Below are 20,505 nucleotides of genomic sequence, written 5' to 3'. Positions count from 1 at the left end.
CAGTTAGCGATCGTCGCAGACATGCTCAACCAAACACCTGATTTAGTCGTGAGGCACATGTGGTTCAGGTTCAGGTTATAGATGGTTGTTTAGTTCAGTTAATCCATTAACACACGACTGAAACACCAACATTCTACCACTAACACTCGACTGCTGGTTGACAGCAAACCTTCTCAGACTCTGATGATAAATTAAAGTATTTTTATATTTTAATATCACGGTGTTAACATCCTTAAGTACCTCTGCCAAGGAGACCATGTCAACTGAATAGAAATAACTACAAAAGGGAAAAATAAAGGAAAGCTCCACAGCCATCTCTACTAGTGTGGTGTCTCCACTTTGACCAATATTAATTGTTGCTGATATATTTATTATTTATCATTGTGTTCATTTAATTATTTAACGTTAGTCTTATTCATTAAATGTATTATTATTTATTTGTGCACTGTATCTTTAAATATAATAACACCATGTGGGAAGAATAAAGGCGTTTCTTATCTTATCGGTTCAGCTGAGGGATATATTGACAAGCACTTTTGTAAAGCTAAAAACATTGTGAATTATCCAGATAAAGTAAATAAAGACCAACAATATTGGGAACAAATAATCAATTTTTCTCAACACATACTGCATCATTTATTCACGTGACGTCAGAAAGTAGTGTTGAGTGAGTAACTAATGTTCGACGCGCAGCTGTTGTGTGTTGATTTAACGTTTGTGCGTCAGCTGCTAACACAACAGAAGCTGAAGGTGTGTGATGTGCAGATCGTCCGAACCGCACTAGAGATAACGGCACCTGAGATCACATAAGTGTTGAGAGGACGTTACGTGAGCTGCTACACTGAGTCAGCAGGTGGCGCTGTGGTTGTTGCTGATGACAGTAGACATAGGGTGGGAGGGGGGGAGGTTAGGTGCTGACCACAACATCCTCTCACACTGGTCCGCTCCATTATGACCAGTGTGCTAGAACAGACAGATGAAGTGAGGAGGCGACACATGACGAGTGCAGACTCACAACCACGCAGGGACTTAAAGGGCCCACAGAACAGACATGTTGTTTTGTGTGAGTGTGTGTGTGTGTTCGTGTGCGTGTGTGTGCGTGAGTGTGTGTGTGAGCGTGTGTGTGTGTGTGTGTTTGTGTGCGTGTGTGTGTGTGAGCGTGTGTGGAAAAGGTCCCTATGATTGTGTTGTATCGACCTGAATGTTCTGTGGGCCCTTAACAAATGGTTTTGCTCCTGAAAGTGAAAGAGTTAATCCACTGATGTTAATCTAGTGCTAGGATCAGGTCCAGGATCACTCACTCCCACACATCCATCCACTCTTTCACTCACTCTCTCACCCCCTAAATAGACGCTACCTTGCTGGACTCTGGGCTTCTTGAACAAGCTGGCGGAGTGGCGCAGTTTGCACGCCCAGTTTTTGAATTTTCGAGTCCAGGATTTCTTGCTAACTGGATTTCTGATACTAGGACATGTCAGGTTTAGGCCAAAATATCCACCTCCTGCGTTCAGCTGCGGCGGTCCGTGAGGCAGAGGGATCAGCTGCTGGCGGCAGAGCTGCAGGGCTCCTTCGGCGGCGTCGGAGCGAGGGCTCACAGCCTGGAAGGTGTCGACACATGTTTCATCAACGACACACACGAGACATGGCGAGCAATGATCATGTGACTGACAGCGGAGGTCAAAGCGGGTTCATCAGTACAACAGACTTCTGGTGTAACTGTACACATTTTCTCACTCACAACAACGGTGGGTTCTCCTGGAACAGGTGGACGAGAAGACCCGGCGGAGTCCTGAAGGGAAGACGTGGGGGGTGCAGAGCTCGAAGGGGGACTTCTTTCCTGCAGGTCTGAGGATCTTGGCACTCTAACAGAAGCCAGTTCTTCCTCCCTCTCAGGGTCCGGAGTGGTGGAGGAGGAGCGGGAGGTGGTGGAGGAGGTGGAAGAGGAGGATGAGTGAGGGGAGGTGTCAGAGGAAGACAGAGGGGGGTGGAGAGGGAGATCTTCTCCGCCTGCAGACGTGGAGACGGCCGAGGCGGAGGTGGAGGCCGCCGCCGTGCCTCCGCTGTACTCCTGATACAGAAGGTTCCTCAGCTTCTCGTCCAGGGTCTTGATCCGGTTGTCCACGAACTCGATCTTGGGGGGACCTTCGCTGTCGGACTCGGCCACCGAGGAGGGCTGGGCGGGCGACGGGCTCAGGGCGTGTGAGACGGGAGGCACGGGCGAGTCGGAAGAGGGCTGAGGAGGAGCGGAGCTGCTCTCCTCTGTGACGCTGGTGTCTCCGGTGGAGAGCTCCGACTCCAGCGACGACTGTTTGTGCAGAAGATTCTGGAGCAACTCTCCGCTCTTCACCGGCTCCTGCTCCGGCCTCTGAGGTTCCGGAGTGTGGAGAGGAATCTGGTGAACGGTTGGCTGGAGGAACTGCTGGCTGATAGACGAGGGAAGCGTCTGGTTCTGATCCATCTTGACAGAACCAGCAACGATCTGCTGCTGTAGCAGCTGCTGCTGCTGCTGCTGTATGTGCAGCATGGGTTGTGGGTCAACCTTGGCAATAGGTCGGGTCACCTGCTGCAGAACCAGCTGTTGAGGAGGACACTGCTGCGCTGGTTCTGGTGGCATTTGTTGTAGTGGTGGACCCAGAAGCTGCTGCAGCTGTGGCAGTTGTACAGCTGGACTGGTCACTTGGGTGAGGTGGTCAGGAGGAGGCGGAGGAGGTGACGGGGACACACACAGACCGGCAAAAGAACCGGGTGCTGATGGTGTCGTGGCAGACGCGGCGGGTCGAGCGGGTGGTTGGGCTAAAGTGAGAATCTGAGAACCTGTCATGCCGCCCGAGGACGTGAGTTTGCACTCCTGCATGGTAACGGGACCAGAGGAGCTCTCCGTGGTGCTGTTGGATCCCGAGGCCGGGAAGACTGGAGTCGAGGAGGAAGAGCAGGAGGGCGAAGAGACCCTGTTTGAGTCCAGACTCTGTGATAATTCCATTTCTAGACAGAAAGGAAACATGGGTTCAATAAATCATCGTCTAGATCAAGGATCCCTAACCTTATTTTTCACTGAGCACCGGTTTAATGCATGCATTATATTCACGGACCAACCTCAGGACTAAAACAACTGAAAAATAAATCATAAGAGTTTGTGTTTTACTCATTTTCACTAGTTTACAGGTTTATTCTTTAGTAAATCTGACTGAAAAGAGTGTCAAGAATCAAACACTCAGACAGTAATAATCAATAAAACAGAAAATATATAAGTATTTCTTCTTTATTTGAAGCCCAGTAACACATGCCTCAAGGACCAGTACCGGTGCCTGGAGCCAATATTCTAGATCATTCTCTCCACATGTTTAGTGACCATATGGCTGGTCTCACCTGTGTCAGTTTTCGGAGACTGGGGCACTTTTGTGTCGGCGCCCTGGCTGGACAGCGAGTCTCTGTGACGGATGGTCTGGTTGATGAAGAAGCGCCAGCGTCCCACCGGGGAGGAATGCGGCACTGAGTCTACTGAGGAGAGGCGTCAGCTTCGACTGCTCTTTACACACATTCGTAAACAGGTTAAGATGGAACTCACTGGATGAGCTGGAGGGGGTGCTGATGTGCAGCTGGTCCACGGATCCGGTCTGAGCAGGAAAACAAACACGTCAACAGGAAATTCATTCAAATATCTCCGCGAGCGATCTTATCACCTCTGAATGGGTCTGGAGAATGTCCTGTGCTTTTGTTACGATGGCACGCAGCTCCTCCACAAACTTCTCCTTCTCCACGTCCAACACAAAATCTTCCTCCACCTGCAGAGATTGAGCAGATGAGCTCAAAACGAGTTGATCTGAGCGAGAGCTTCTGTGTGACATTTAATCATGGCAGCTCCCCCCCTGCTGTGATCGGCTGCTTTGATAGAAGGTCTCATTAGTCTCTGGGATCTTTCAAGCATCGTCTGAGCTCAACATAAACACGACTCTTAATCTCCTACCATGCAGTCAGCGATGTCCTCGGGGGCATCTCCCTCCATGTCAAACTTGAACGTCACCATCTTGTTGCTGTGCGTCTCCAGCTGACACTCCACCATGTTGTCTCCGCTGGCCGACACCTGAGGAAGACGTCATCAGCCTCAGAGACGACGGTGTGCGTCTGTGTGCGACTGTGTGCGTCTGTGTGCGTCTGTGTGCGTCTGTGTGCGACTGTGTGCGTCTGTGTGCGTCTGTGTGCGACTGTGTGCGTCTGTGTGCGACTGTGTGCGTCTGTGTGCGACTGTGTGCGACTGTGTGCGCAGTGTGCGTCTGTGTGCGACTGTGTGCGTCTGTGTGCGTCTGTGTGTGACTGTGTGCGACTGTGTGCGACTGTGTGCGTCTGTGTGCGTCTGTGTGCGACTGTGTGCGTCTGTGTGCGTCTGTGTGCGTCTGTGTGCGTCTGTGCGCGTCTGTGCGCGTCTGTGCGCGACTGTGTGCGTCTGTGTGCGTCTGTGTGCGTCTCTGTGCGTCTGTGTGCGTCTCTGTGCGTCTGTGTGCGACTGTGTGGGTCTGTGTGCGTCTGTGTGCGACTGTGTGCGACTGTGCGCGTCTGTGTGCGACTGTGTGCGTCTGTGTGCGTCTGTGTGCGACTGTGTGCGTCTGTGTGCGTCTGTGTGCGTCTGTGTGTCGTGATCACCTGCAGCATGCTGAGCTGGAACTGGTGAGAGACTTTTTCGGGTCTCTGACAAGAAGTTCTTCTCTGAGACTTCAACCTGTCAAACTTCCCGTTCGCCAGAAGTTGAATGTTTTCTTCTCCGTTTGCTGGTCCAGACCTACGGGTGAAAAAAAAGCGAGTCACTATCTAAGCAAAGATGCAAATACACTGCTCAAATCTTCCATGTAAACACAAAGCTATAAACTATTCTAAAGTGAGTGTCATTTAGATCATCTCTAGAATCAAATGCAAACAAATCTCTCTCAAAACATACTTCAAACAAGAAACAGCCACTTCAAGGAGACACTGCTCTATATGTTATTGTGAGATCAAGTGAAGTCTGTGAGTCTGAAATACTGAACGTGTAAGAAGAGGGTCTTTTCCTTTGTATGTGCCCATGATATGTCAATAAACTTATATTTCCATGTGTTTTTTGTGCTCTTAAAAGGGAAAGTACATGGCTTGTTCAGGTATTCAGAGGGAGAAGTGATCTTGGAAAATGGTTCGAGCTTGTTTTGAATTTAAAAGCTCAAACTTCTTTCTTCAGACTTTCCCCACAACCTACGCCTCCTGGTCTTATCTCGGTGAGAATGAGCGCAGAGAGGGGAGGAGAAGGTGCGACAAATGAAAGTGGAGTTCGATGGATACATCATCATAGAAATGATTCCACGAGTGACTACGGTTTGTATCTATTTTGATGGGGGTTCAGAGCAGCAGCGTAAACCCTCAAATATCCCAATATTTCTAAACATGTAAACTAGTTAATCAGACTCATAGACGGAGACATACCCGGCAGAAGAATGACGCTCTGAGTTTGATAGGTACGGACAGTCCTGAAGAACAATGTAGACAAACACACAATGAAGCACATAGAAAAAAAAACAACCATCATCAACACAAACACCACTTGCTCCTGTCCTAGAATATCACATCTGACGAGTCAATGACTTATAATTAAGGAATTAAAAGCTGTTAGATTGAATCAACATGATCAGTGAGAGGCTTTTTTAACTTTAAACAAAGAAAACAATCGTCCGTCCTGTACCTGAGCAGTACCCAGCGGGGGGGTGTCACAGTCTGGCAGCGGGTCTTGGGGCAGTTTGGGGGCATGACAGTCAAGCAGCTCTAGCGCGGTGCCAGGCGGAGGGGAGGCGGGGATAAAGTCGGCCAGCGCCGGGAAGCCCATCTGGGCTGCGGGTGGAGACATGAGAGGCTCTGGAGCAGGGGGGGCGGCAGGGTGGAGGGGTGGTAGTGATGGTGGGAGACATGAGGTGTGAGTGGGACTTAAAGGTGTCTGGTGAGCAAAGAAGGGAGCGGGTTCAGGTGTATCTTTGTGTGCGTGAGGGTGCATGTGGGCCGGGATCATGTGCTGCGAGGAGGGGGCGGGGCCTGCTGCTACATGGCTGCTCACGGGCAGGACTCTCTGACACACCAGTTCACCGGCAGCCAACTGAGCGCCGGGCTGGGGAACCTGATGTAAGGCGGGCTGACACTGCGGGGTCAAAGGTAGCAGCTGCTGGATCTGAGAGGGGACCGGATGAGCAGCGAGGGGTATCTGCTGCTGGGGAGTGGCACACAGCGGTTGGATCTCGGGAGGGTGCCGGGCGAGGGGCTGCACCAGTGGGTCCGGAGCGAGACACTGTTGTAGATCCGTCTGACCGGCGAGTCTCGGGTGCTCCGCGGAGAACGACATGGTCACAGCAGCACCTTCGACTAGGGCTGGCGAGCTGAACTGAGGCAGCTGAGCGAGGTGAGGTACCACCGGCTGTGGTGAGGGGGCAGACTGCTGGATGTACTGGGGGGTCACGAGCAAAGGAGCAGGCTGTGGGTGCGAGGGCTGCAGCACCACCATCGCTTGTCGGTGGACCGGAGACTCGTGCAGGACGGGAAACTGGGTCTGTTGCCCGACGATGGTGAACTCAGTCTGACTCAGAGGAGTCTGCGGTTGACTGACAGGCGGCTGCACGGTCTGGATCAGCTGCGGAGCGACGACCTGCCCGTCGGGAGGAACGATGGCAGCCGAGTAACCGGACTGTGTCTGCAGTGCTTGTCCGAGGATCACCTCCATCGGGTGGGCTGACGGGGCTGTGAACTGGAGCGGCACCGGACCCAGGCTGTGAACTTGAGCCGTCATCGCGGCGGACACCGGGGGCGGAGAGAAGGTCTGGTGGTGCAGCGCGTCGTTTCTAGTGACACAAGGCTGAGGATGGTGGACCGCAGTCGGCTGCTGCCACTCCATCAGGTGGTGTCCTGCTGGAGGACTCTGAGGAAGACACAGTGACGTGTTGAGCTGGTGCTGCAGCTGCTCGCTGCTGCTGTGCGGACTCAAGGTCGCGTCCTGCTTCTCCGCCTGCTGCAGCTGGATGATGGCCGCCTGGTGCTGCAGCTCCTCTTGAATCTGCTGCTGGATCACCGCCTGCTTCTGCAGCCTCTCCGCCTGCTGCTGCAGTAGAAGCTGCTGCCGCTGTTGTGAGATCTGTTGCTGCAGCAGCGCCTGTTGCTGCTGTTCCATCCTCTGTTTGAGTTGCACTTGCTGCTGCTCCTGTTGCTGCTGCTGGAGCTGAGCCTTCTCTTGAAGCTGCTGCTGCTGGAGAATCACCTGCTGCTGCAGATGCTGCTGCAGAAGCGCCTGTTGCTGCTGCTCCACTTGCTGGAGCAAAGCCTGCTGATGCATGTGCTGCTCGATCTGACGCGGCGGCGCTTGTTGCTGCTGCATGTACACGAGCTGCTGTTGGTTCTGTGGCTCGATCTGGATTCCTGCTGGAAGCTTCTCTGTGGCCTGGTATAACTGCTGAGGGGGCTGCTCTGCTGGCCTCTGCTGTAAAAGCGCTTGTTGCTGCTGCTCCTGGGTCAGCACCTGCTGATCCGACACGTGTCTATGAATGGCCGCTTGTTGTTGTTGTTGTTGTTGTTGCTCCAGATGATGCTGTAGCTGCTGCTGAAGCAGATTCTTCTGCTGATCCATCTGTTGTTGCTGGATGAAGGTCTGGTTCTGCTGGAGGAAGGTCACCTGCTGCTGAAGGTGGAGTTGCTGCGTCTGTTCGCAGATGTCAGGAGGTCGATTGAGACTTTGAGACGCCTGTTGCTCTCCGGACTGTGGCGCCATCAACGCCGGCTCCATGTGCGTCGCCATCACTTGCTGCTGAGGAGGTAAGTGGACCGCCGGCGCCGGCTGCTGCACATAGATCTGCTGCTGGGCGTCGACGAGTTGTGCCTTCAGAGCTTCAGAGAGGTTCTGATGGTACTGATCCAGAGGGGCCTGAGCGTCAATGTTCTGCTGAACAAAGGACTGGGGGATCACGGGTGTTTGTGTTGATGCTGCGGGGGGATTGATGTCAGCGAGCTGAATGGGAGGGGCCGCCGGCTGAGCCAGAGGCACGCCGGCGCCGGTTAGGCCCACAGGATCACCGAGCGACATGGATGTTGTGAGAACAGAGATGGGGGCGTGCGGGGAGACGGGGTTCACGTACGACTGCGAGGGGGCCATGGCGGCGTGGACGTGGGGGCTTTGAAATGCATCTGATGGGAATGTTTGCGACTGATCGGCAAAATGACAGAACGGTGGTGATTTGGTGATGAAGGGAAAGGAAAGAGAAAGTAGTAAACGTTAGGAAGTAGCTTCAGCAACACAAACAGTTGAACAATTGAATTCAGCAGAGTTTCCTGCAGTGTTTTGTAGAGAATTTTTCTTTTAATTAAATCCAAACAAAACTCTTATCCGACTGTGGATGGAAGTTTATCAGTGCCATCAGGATATTGAACGGATGAACTTAACATTTGAAATGTTGACACTTTATTTTTTGTTCTTAAATGTTTTAGTTTTAAATAATTCAGTAATTAAAATGGAATATTTTTGGAGTGATTCTTTAGATAAAATAGATATTCTGATTCCAATGACTTTTGTAAATCCAATATCTTTTTAATAATAGCCTTTTGAATTTAATATATAAATGTTATACGGGCACCATAAGAAAGAAAACTAAAAATTGAATTTAGAAAAAAAAAAGTTTTTAAATAATATAGAATAATTTATAATATATATATATTTAAATATATAATATAGAAAATGAAACTCTATTGAAAATAAATGAAAATATTAAATTGTTTTATTTAATTAATTTTAAAGATTTAAACCATTCAATATGGAAAAGTATTCAATTAAATAATAAAATGCTTATTTAAAAATCAATCTAGTTTCAACATTTGAAATGCATTCAATATTCTGATGAAACTGATATACTTTTCCGAAAATAACTTCAATTACAAGCCTTTCTTTGAAGTCGAATCAATAATAATGTTTGACTTTCAATTCACAAATCTGTGAACCTAAATGAACCAAACATCTATTAAAGACGATCATAAACATGGAGGAAACTCTGCACATGTTACAGGGGGATTAGGGGGATCATTCAAGTGATTATTGTTGATGAGGAAACAGTTATTTGAGAAGAAGTGTCAAAGGCTCCGTGAAGGTTCGGTCAGGGCTCGGTCGCATCACCTGGTAATAGTGCTGAGGGACGTTGGCTGATACCTGTGGAACCACGGCGGGCTGAAGGAAGGTCTGAGCTGCTCCTCCGCTGTGGCCCGCGGACGCCCCGGGAATACTCACACTCTGACCCAGCGGAACCCCTTCAGCGACCGGGTGGATCTGAGCCACTGCACTCTGTTCACAGACACACATGAGATCTGGCGGCTCGAGAGATGGACGACTCGGATGGAAAGGGAGGATTCGTACGGGTGCCGTGGGTGCTGGAGCGGTCCTGGACTGGGTGTAGGATTCTCCCTGGTGAGGGTAAGAGTGACTCTGGCCACAGGCGAACGACTCACAGCTCTCTGCTGTGGAGCACAGTTGACAGAGAAAAGAGAGAGACAGAGTCGTGAGTGGTTCACCTTCTATCACGGTACTACATATTTAAATTGTATCAAGCTGCAGCCCTGGAGGTAAAATTCCTTTTTTGTTGACTTGGTTACAAACATGACATGATTTATTTGAACAGCAGAATCAAAGCACTTGGTTGGAGACACTAGTTGACACAACGACCTTACATAAGGTGCCAACAACTTTTCAACCGTCTTTATGTTTTGCATCGTGGGTCAGAGAGGAACACAATTTATGCTGTATGTCTTGATACATACATTTTTGCCACAAAAGAACTTGAACAAAACAGTGAATTCCCAGAATGCCTTTCTAGAAACTGCTCTACTAAATGATGGCGGATTGACAGTATGTCAAAAGTAATCGACAGCTGTGATTGGTTGGCTGGGCGGCAAAGCATTATGCAAGCTGCTAAGGACACCGTAATTGAGAAGGTTGTTGAGAGCACATCATAAGAAGTGAGTTAAGAAGTTTAGATACATTATTTTGAATTAAACAAGTGAAGAGTTAAACGGTCACTACTTTATTGTGATTCCAGACCTGGCATGGTGAGGGTGGTTCCACTGAAGAACTGCAGCTGGGTCACGTGCTGGTCCACCTCGGGCAGCTCCTCGCACTCCTGAGCGCCCCCTGCTGTGCTCGTCCGTCCACCCGTGAGCAGCGCGGCGGCGGCAGAAGCCGGGCCGGGCTCTTGCTGGAGTAGCTGTTGCTGTCGTCGCTCCCTGGCCTTGTTTATCAGACTGACCCGGTCCCTGATGGACTTGCCCACAACTTTGGCGTCGCTCTCGTGGAAGAAGCCAGATTTGACCTGAGAGGTAGATGACGTTTAAATATTAGTAAAGAGATTCTTCTTCTGCAGACGTCACAGCGTCTCACCATTTCCAGGGCGACCTCCTCGGCGCTGTCGTGTTCCAGATCGTAGCTGAACTCAATGGCCTCGTTGTCCTTGTGTTTCCCCTTCAGCTTCTTAGGGTCCTCCACCCAGATCCGGAGCGCCAAACAGTCCTGGGAGCCCGTGTCCTCCTCCGCCAGCTCCACCCGCACCCCGGTGTCCTCCCCGAAGAACGCGTGGGTCAGGAGGTCTCGGATGGAGAGCCTGCCCGAGGAGGAAGAGTTGACTGTGGTCGACTGGTGTTGTAAAGACTTCTCTCACCTCTGACTCTTGTTCTGGCGAATACAGCCTTCGATGATCTCCTTGATCTCTGGGTCGTTCACTTTGTCAAAACTGGCCGGTTTGATACCCTGTTAAAAAGGTTTAAATCACAACATTAATTAACATTAATTAACATTAACAACTATCCGACTTATCTATCAGCTGATACGCAAAATATCCTCATGCCATGGGAGAAATCTTCCATGATAGTGAACTTCTTTCCTCTTCACTTGTGAGAAAAATGTGTTTTTTCAGTGGAAGTATTTCAGTGAGTTTTTAAGTAATTGAATAAAATAATTTTTCTAATAGACTTATAGATTTAATATTAAATGTTGGCACTATTATACAGACATGTAATATTGAATTTAAAAGGCTAGGAATTAAGATAAATATTATTTTAGAAAATGTATTTTTTAATTAATGGAAATTAAAATAAACATTAATTTTCAAAACTGTCCTTTAATGTTTTTTTTTAATTAATCAAAAAAGAAATGAATCCTCAGAGACTACTGAAAGAAATATTTAACGTTTGAAATAAGCAACATTTAAATAAGAAAATTGAAGGTTTATACGTTTAAAATGTAATCAATATTCTGATGGCACTGATATATTTCCATATATATTTCTGTGATGACAGCGTTATGAGTGAATTCAAGACTCACACTCGTGACTTTGCGATAGATCTGAGCTGCGTTCTGACACTCGGAGTAGGGGTACTCTGAGGTGGCCATCTCCAGCATGCACATCCCAAAGGCGTAGACGTCCACGGACTCGTCGTAGTGCTCCTCGTACATCTCCGGGGCCATGAACTCCGGGGTTCCTGTGAGCGGCACATGGTCATTTACGAGTCTCTCGCTCACACAGAGCCGACACCGAGATAGAGCTTCGCTGTCGACACGATCAATAGTGTGGAGCCGAGTGACGTCAATCACTATCGACAGCCACTGGTTCCTGTGCAGATCCATGGTCAGCTCGTCTGGAGGAACAACAAACCTACCTATGACGCTTTTGGCGAAAGACGTCCTCATCAGGGTGGCCAGGCCCAGATCTCCGATCTTGACGGAGCCGGTGGGTCCGGTGATGAAGATGTTGTCACACTTGAGGTCTCTGTGGACGATGGGGGGGGTCCTGGTGTGGAGGAAGTGCAGCCCCTTCAGGATTTGGCGACACCAGCTTCTGAGTACCTTTGGTTTCATCACCTTGAAGCGCTTCAGGTAACTACGGAGGACGTCAGAAACACGTTGAGCAACACGGACCGAAGAGAAGAAAACATCACTTACGTTTTGAGGGTTCCGGAGGTCATGAGTTCGGTGACCAGAACGATGCACTTCTTGCCGCGGAGAACGGACTCCCAGGAATCGTAGAAGCGGACGATGTTGGGATGCTGGAGACCCTTCAGCATCTCAGCCTCTTCCTTGAAGCGCTGCTGCTCGGCTTTGGTCAGCTTACGATCCTACGTTCACAGAAACACCATCAGTCCCACAATGCACTTGGAGAACAAGTCTTCTTTTACCCAGATTCTCTTAGGGGAATGTCCAGCACAACTAGGTGATCATTTTTCAGCTTTTCCAAGAGGCCTGCTTAACCTCCTTGTTGGGAATTATGAATATGCGTTTAGTTGAGTTAATAATGTGAAAAAAACACGTGCAATCCGACCCGAAAAAAACTCAGAATTTTGCAACAACTCCACGTGGCAGTGTCCACTTTTCAGGGATTCAGATTATATTCACCCAACTTAATCCTCTTTTCACAGTTTTTAAACGTTTTAAGTGTGAGATAAATGCTCCACCGTCCACTAGATGGCAGCACCTTCCCAGCACCGGTCCGGGCTGAGACAACACCCCAGGCTGCATCTGCCATAGATTGTCAGAGTGGACGCCAGAGTGGATGTGGCAGTCACAGCAGCAGGAGCACAAGCTCACATGGAGGTTTTGGTTTATTTATTAGATGATTGTCTTCGAGGTGACGATGGCAGCAACGAGACACTGGTGAAACCAAGTCATTGTTTAAAGTACATTGAGCTACGAATGTCAGTCGAGACAGGAGAAGATTCAACATCACAGACTGATGTTCTCAGACCTGGACAGGGACTGTCAGAGGCTAAACGGGGCCCCAGGGCCCACGCGGGTCTGGTTTAGTCGGACTAAGCTATAAATAGAATCTTTAGAACATCAACTTTCCACTGATCGATTCAACTGATGCAGCGCTTTTCTGACGCCGAGCTGCGGATCTGATCTAAATCCTGCTCTTCCTCTGCCAACCATGTCTGCTGCTGACTCTCCTTTTCTGGAAACAGTGCTGCGCTCGACGCCTCCGCCATGTCTGCCGCAAACATAAACTTTCATCCTCGCTGGCAGACGACGAGGGCCAGACCATCACACGTCCACGTGTCGGACATTTACAGCGAGCTGGTTTAAATCAAAGCTACCACTCAAGTCAACTTTAACGAAGTGCTATTAAAAGGTACATTTAAAAAAATAATCTGACAAACCGAGTTTTAAATGTGGCCCTGAACAAAAGCATGTGTCAAGAGGTGACCCCAGTGTTGCTGCTGAAGAGGTGGTTGAATATAATGTTCATTTGCAGAATGAACACAAGAAAAAAGAAGAATGTCAATGATCAAATAAATAAAGTAAAATGGTGCCGAGCATCACATCAGACAAGAATCTGGGCCAGCAGAGGTCATGCAGAGTTCAGCTTCTAAATAATGTGCAGACAGACTTTTAGAAAAAACCTCATCGCTTCACAGACTGATGCACTTTGACAAATAGACGCACAACAAGCAGCGTCACCTCGGGTCTGTCTGGACTGATGCGGTTCTGGAGCGACTACTTTACACACATGTGGAGGAAATATTCAACAAGATCTTAACAAGAAGAAGTTACGTTTTAAAACAATCCAAAGTAAGTTGAGTTGATCAAATCAATCAGCATGTCAAAATAACACTTAAATAAATATTACTACTTATTGAAGGATTTAATACTTACTGGTTGACTAACTAGCAACTTAGTTGTGTCGTCTCAACACAAGGTAAGTTATCAAATTACTGGCAAATCAGCTGAGATGGTTACTCAAATCTGAAATGAGTTTTCTGAATTTAAACAAAACGCTTTTGTGTGATCATGGTTTTATTCCTGGCTGTCGTACATTTGCCTTTATTATCATCATTTTCTTTTTTACCAGCAAAGCTACACTTGGACAATATTTATAACATAACTTTGTATTCATTGGGTCCTGTTTTCTTTATGTTTTTTGAGTATTTGTATGAATCTTAATATACCATTATATGTCCTATTGTTTGACTTAACTATTTGTTTAATTATCAAAATATCACAAAAGTAAAAAAAAGAGCCGTCAGATCGATAATTGAAATGTTGTGCAGTCAGCGTGCAGGTCGGGGCCTGGACGTGGTCATGAGACCTGCAGTGGGATTTTTTTGGGACCAGACATCTGGTGGAGCAGAAGGTCAGGCAGCAGGTTAAGCAGCCTCATAAAGCAGCAGTGGAGGTCGACTGGATGCAGCTTATCGTGCACATTCAGACCGGCTGGCTCGTTGGAAGTGAAGCATGTGAGCCCTAAAACTTCACGTTCCAGTATCGAGTATCAACCGACGTCACTGACCAAGTCTTCCTCAGATACTTCCTCAGAGAGACCGGCAGCACGACGCTGGTTCCTCTGGTGGTCCAGAGTATCGTGAACACGGAGCGCCTCGACCCGGAGGTGGCGGGTGGACAGGATTAGATTACTGTAAGCTACAACTCTCAGTAACAAGATGGGTTGCTTGAAAGTCGGCGGCACCACGAGCAGATTAGACTCTCGGGCCAGTAGGCCAAGTTCAGACGCTCTTAATGACTCCGAGCAAAACAGCTTGTTTGTGTGAGAACAATACTGGTGTTGTACACAAAGAAGCCCGGGGCACAACTCTGCCATTCACACAGAAATACCTGCTTAAGGTACTTCCCGTCACAAGAGAAACACAAAATCCTGCTTGTGCTGACACAAAGCTGAGTTTCTCATGATTATTTATTGACCAAACAGAGCCGAGGGCCGGGGCAGGGGGTCCAAGACCACTGAGGAGACCCTGGACAGACGACATCACTCAGACATGTTAAACAGGTCGTTGTCGAGTCGAAATATCAACGCGTGAACACACAATGACACAAGTTGCTAAGGGTTTCCGTCCTCGTAAACATCAGCGAGGCGCAGGGTTCGTCTAACACCATTAACCTCATTACAACAAGTCCACTCTAAGCTGCTGCTCCATGCAAACACTGCAGCTCAGTCCGACCCGCCAGCAGGAAACTCTTGTTGCATCCCTCACCCGAGAGCAAGTTACTTTCTCTGATATTGATTTTTTTCCGTATATATATATATATATATATTAGAAATATATGACATTTTAAAGAATGTTGTGCGGTTGCCAGGCGATGGAAGCAGCTGTCTGGTTGCTAGGGAAACGGTGTGAGGTGAGATTAGCCTTTTATAAATCATAATGGAGTTTTTATGAGCTTCATGAGAACATCAGAAGGAGAGGCGGCAGACGGACCAGAGGTGAAGTGAGTCTGCAGAATTATTGTAACTGTGGTTTAACAACTCATGGGATGGTGTGGCCTGGAGAACCAAAGACAACAACCAACATATTCTTATAAAACAGAACAGAACAGTTCAAGGCTCTGTGTTTCTGTTGCAGAACTTTCAGTATTTATCTTGAGGGTTTTTGAACGTCCCATCCGGAGTCACCACAGAACGTCCTTCACTTATCTTTGTCACATCCCTCATTCAGCACTTCCCTGCTTTCATGGGTTTTATCTCTTCGTCCGACATCCTTGGTCCATCACTCTCTCCTCCCCTTCACTTGTATCCAAACGATCTGACCTCCTTTACTTCCTCCTCAAAGATCTCCACATAAGCTGTCACTCCAAAACACTGCGACAAACTGTGGTGATTATTGACGAACAAAAGCAGAATTTCTCGTTTTTTTCCAGCTGAATTCCGTGTTCACTCTTTAAGCACTCACTCGAGACCACGACTGAAAACTGCCTCTCAGTTTAAGGGTCTTAGGGTCTCAGTGTGAGCTGGACTTTATGAGTTTTTGTGCAGATAAGCTCAAATAATCGTGACGTCGAGCCAAAAGCGGGGCATTTACCGAACATCCTTCCATAATTTGCATTATTTTTGTGCTTCCTGCTCAACCTGTTCACACCTTGACACGTGTTTTTTTCACATGCACGTTTTTTTTTTCCACGTTTCTCAACAATGGTCAGCCGCCGTCAGGTCTGGAGCTACTGGAGGTGTTCGGTTCAGGGATGACTGGGTTGAACCAGTCTGAGTTCTGCTGTCTATGCAGGGTTTTTGTTCCGGGCGGACAGGCAGTCACTGTAATTAATTCCCTGGATCCCTCTCGCACAAACACAGTGATGGAGGGAGTTATAAAGAGAGAGAGAGAGAGAGAGAGAGAGAGAGAGAGAGAGAGAGACGGGCACATGTGTATGTTGACACAGATGGACGACACACACATGTGGGAAATATACATGTGTGTGTTGGGTGAGGGATGATGGGGCAGCTGGGGAGGGTGTGAGGAAGATGAAGGGGTCTCACGCTGCACTGATCATCTCTCACCCCTCCTCTCGTTGTGACCCTGCTACACAGTGACACCACACCTACATCAGCTGAAGGGCGACGATGCAAATCATTGTACATGACAAACTAAATCTAGTGTCAATTTTCATCCCAGTCATCGGCCCCCAGGTGGACCCCCCGACTCTCTGGGAAGTGAGCCCACGTAACGCCTACTGGCTCATTAGCTGCTCTCTCTGTTGGCCTCTCACGCTGGCTTCTCCCATCGCCACTCTTTAACCCCGGCTGTCAGACTCTCCATCTGTTTTCTCTTTCACCTCCCGCCCCCGAACTAAATATTGACACGTGCAGATGAGCTGGACGAGGGTTTATGTTTCTCCGAGACGCTCGGTCTGACACCATAACAAGCCAATCTAGTAGCTGTCAGAGAGCGTCTTTTGAGGGAAACCTCGTCATTCCTGTGCTGTTTTAAGAGGTTGTCGTCCTGCACTTTGGGGTCACAGGTTGCTGGAGCTTATCCCAGCTGAGCGAAGGGTGAGAGGCGGAAATGTTCCTTAAGCAGGTTCAGCAAAAAACAAACGTCTCAGAATTAACCCCAGCATTTGTTTTTGGATTTTGTATCGTTGTTGGGGTCAGGGGGCAGCAACGACCACCTGGACCCACGGCTAATACATTCTACCTGGAATTGTGGACAGATTTATCACTTTTGGCAGCATAGCTGGGTCTCGGAGTCATCTGTGGTTTCATCTCGTGACGTGTTGCTTCTCAGAAAAAGAAGCTCTAGCTGTGACTACGAGCACGTCTTAATATGAACGACCAGGCTAATCCGCTCCCTGGTGTTTATGATGTGAAATCTTTTAATGGCTTGTGTTCACCAGTCTTACTCCTCACTCGTGAGCCCTCTGGTCCTTCTTTATCTCTCCCAAATTAGAAATAAAAGGACTTTTTCATAACACTGACTGTGTCAGCAACTGGAGGATTTAGTCTACTTGTTGATGCACTATAGTTCTTTATTTTAGTGATGAAACAGCAGCCACATCACTTAGTGTTTTGTGAGTAAAAGTAGGTAAGTAAGTTATTTGTATTTATATAGCGCTTTTCCAGACCAGGGTCACAAAGCGCTTAAACAATCAAAACAATACTAAATAAAATATATACTTTAAAAGGTCAAGATAACACTGATAACACAACAGGAGTTCCAGAAAATCATGGAAAAGCACAAATAAAAATGTCTTATAATGTTTCTTTAAGGAGTCAGTAGATCCATCAAGTGCAAAGAGAGAGAAGATCGTTCTAAAGCTTAGGAGCAACAGCCTGAAAAGATTTCTCTCCTCTGGTCCTGAACCGTGTGCGTGGAACCATCAGTAGATTCTGATCCACAGACCTCAGAGCCCGAGCTGGGGTGTAAGTCTGGATCAGATCACTGATGGAAGGTCTGACCATGAATAGATCTGAAAGTAAGAACCAGAATTTTAAAGTTGATCCTGAAAGAAACTGGAAGCCAGTGAAGAGTTTTAAGGATCGGAGAAAAAGGCACTGGTTATGAAGTAATGTGATGAGTTAAAAGCTATTTAATGTCTGCAAATCTTGTTTTATTTTGTAAATTCACCAGATAAAGTTACTTGTGTCACTCATTTCTTGCCTGATTCCTCTCAACATGGCAACTTGGCGAGTATTCAACAGCTAAATCTGCTATTGTAGCAGCGGCGACAGGGCTTTCAGAAAACTGTGTACCTTAATTTCCATGTGAGTACTCTAGTCCATTAAGTGTATCATGTAAGAACAGTGAGTTCTGTTGGTGCGAGTCCAGGGACCTCGTACGTGAAGCGTCTGTTTGATGACTTCTGAGCACAAAGATGCTGCCCCTGTTCTGGAATGAGCTGCAAACCAACACATGACTTCTCTCACAAAGCCGGCAGTCAGACAGAGACTCAACACTCTCTCTATTGTCGCGCCAGACGAGGCTGCACTTGTGTTCTCCTCACTGCATGCTGAGGGAACACGTGGAACAAAGGCCACTGTTGCTCCCGGCATGTTCGAGTCCATCACCGCTGACTGTTTTAACGCAGAGATTCTGACACAAGAGCGACTCTGTGCGGAGACCTCTTTACATCCCAGCTTCAGACCTTACATAACACAATGGACAAGTCAGGAGCGTGTGTGTGTGTGTGTGTAGGTGTGTGTGTGAGAGGCAGCCTATAAATCTGGACTCCAGAACACTTAGAACAGAGATGTTGTATTTACATAAGAGTTCAGTTACATAACTTCCAAGACTTTTATCTGATCTTCTTCACGATGGAATATTAAACCTTATTTTCATTTCCTTTCCTATTTATTTATAGACACCGTGTTGTGAGTCACCTGCACGTCTCAGAGTCCTCGAGTCTGTTTCGGTTACATCTCAAGTCTGGCTCAGATATGTCAGTTATGCAGGCATCATGAAAGCGAGAGCAAGTCTCAACACCTTTCACCGTTCAAGACGCACAGTTGCTGCCGGATCTCGGTAGACAACAGTCACAACTCACTCACACTTAAAATAAATGAATAAATAATGAATAAAAATGACAATTTCCATGAGACATCAGTGAGGGGGGAGGCGGAGCTTAAATTTTCAACACAAACTCTTGTGTAGGGACGAACAAAGATTTTACTCTGATGCCTGGTCGCAGGATTCCTGCAGGCAGGAGAGGATTCTAATTATATCTTTAAAAAAGGATCCACTTGGGAATTATACTGTTGTCGGAACATCTGCCCCACACGTGTGTGTGTGTGTGTGTGTGTGTGTGTTCACTCACAGTGAGCGGTCCAGTTGACAAACCATAATCACATTAATTGTTCAGTCAGAAATAATATTATACATTTAAGAGAAAAGTAAATCAACACAAATGATGAGTTTCTGTCGAGAGCTTGACAGCAGTAGGACTGATTCCTACACATCTGTGACTCAAGCTTCGAAGACTCAAGGGTCCTGACTCTTTGAGACCAGAGCAGGAGACACAAGTTAAGGTGTGAGTCGTTCCACTGAAGGAGAAGCACCACACTAGTAATCGATCTTTGTGTCAACTCTTCAAAACAACATGGCCGAGACATCAATGGCCTTATGGGTATTTATCTGGCAGAATCATGGAAGGTGTTCCTCACCTGCAGCTCGCACCAGGCCACCTCCACCCAGGTCTCCGTGTCCAGACCCTTGTAGACCGTCTTGAAGGCTCCTCGGCCCAGCTCGATGTCGAACTTGAGGAAGCGTCCACCAGGTGAGGTGGCGACGGCTTTCATCTCCGCCTCCTCCTCCAGCTCTCGATCGCGTTCCTTGAGGGTCTGGGTGGGCGAGGACGGGGCTTCCTTGTTGGGTTCCTGCTGGCCGGCGGGGGAGGCGGGGTCATTGCTCAGGTGTGTGGATGGCGCTCCGTGCTGCAGGGCCCGGCAGGTGAAGGCCGATTCGAAAGAGTGCAGGTGAGGAGCACTGTGAGGAGCATCAGGGAGGTCCTCCTCCTCCTCACAGATCTCCACGCTCTTCCTGAAGAAGCGCTTCTCCCTCCTCAGAGACTTCGTCCCGATGTCGATGGGCGAGGTGGGTGTGGAGAAGAAGACGGTCTTCACTGGGGGGCCCACCACTGCCATGCTGGACTCTCCTCCTCCAGGAATCCTCCCATCATGCCCTCTGGCTGACCGCCTCTCCAGAGTCTGGGAGGAGGGGAAGTCCGAGGGGGTGCTGTAGGTCCTCTCCCTCTGCCTGGTGGTCCTGCTCTCCCGGTCCATGTCCTCCTTCCTCGGTCCATCAGGTTTCTCAGAGGAGTCCTCTGTGCCTGTGGGCTCCCCTGGGTCAGTAGCCATAGAGAAAGTCTTTGCCCAGTCCTTCTAGACCTCCACCTCCTCCTCCTCCTCCACACCTTCTCTCCTCCGTCAGTCCCCGTCTCTCTATCTTTCTGTGGTTCCCCACCGGCCCTGATGTGACGTCCAGACTTCTATTCCAGAGTCTTCCGAGGCTGACGGGGGATCCCGGTGGAACTGGAGACCCTCCTCAGGTTCTTCTCCGTCTCTGATGTGTGATGAGACTTCCCAGGTTCACCTACATGTCCTGCACAAACATGTGTCTCCGATTCCTGAAGGTCCTTAGAGGCTCACTTGTTCTTCAAGATCATTCTGCAAGACAAGAAGAGGAGAGATGATTAAAATAAATACTGGATTCACACACCGAAAACAACTTCTGTCGGATTTTAACGTCAGTTTTTGTTCATTTTTC

At 48.3% G+C, this 20,505-nt stretch overlaps 1 protein-coding gene across 1 annotated transcript in view; it reads right to left on the bottom strand.

Moving 5' to 3' along the window:
• The window catches only part of wnk3 (WNK lysine deficient protein kinase 3), a 32,086-nt gene that overhangs the window by 3,808 nt on the left and 7,773 nt on the right, over positions 1-20,505 (bottom strand). Inside the window, 17 exon segments of the mRNA XM_087782435.1 lie at positions 1,358-1,598; positions 1,739-2,982; positions 3,367-3,498; positions 3,566-3,782; positions 3,965-4,081; positions 4,639-4,774; positions 5,446-5,489; positions 5,702-8,194; positions 9,155-9,319; positions 9,392-9,492; positions 10,073-10,340; positions 10,409-10,628; positions 10,686-10,774; positions 11,348-11,505; positions 11,683-11,903; positions 11,966-12,138; positions 19,404-20,405. Coding sequence (XP_087638561.1) covers positions 1,358-1,598; positions 1,739-2,982; positions 3,367-3,498; positions 3,566-3,782; positions 3,965-4,081; positions 4,639-4,774; positions 5,446-5,489; positions 5,702-8,194; positions 9,155-9,319; positions 9,392-9,492; positions 10,073-10,340; positions 10,409-10,628; positions 10,686-10,774; positions 11,348-11,505; positions 11,683-11,903; positions 11,966-12,138; positions 19,404-20,096 — 6,712 coding nt within the window. The 5' untranslated portion in view covers positions 20,097-20,405.

The sequence above is a fragment of the Callionymus lyra genome, chromosome 19, assembly GCF_982586985.1.
Source record: "Callionymus lyra chromosome 19, fCalLyr1.hap1.1, whole genome shotgun sequence".
In the NCBI taxonomy this organism is placed as follows: domain Eukaryota; kingdom Metazoa; phylum Chordata; class Actinopteri; order Syngnathiformes; family Callionymidae; genus Callionymus; species Callionymus lyra.
The sequence above is the reverse complement of the archived record's forward strand: the minus strand, read 5'-3'. Positions and strand labels throughout refer to the sequence as shown.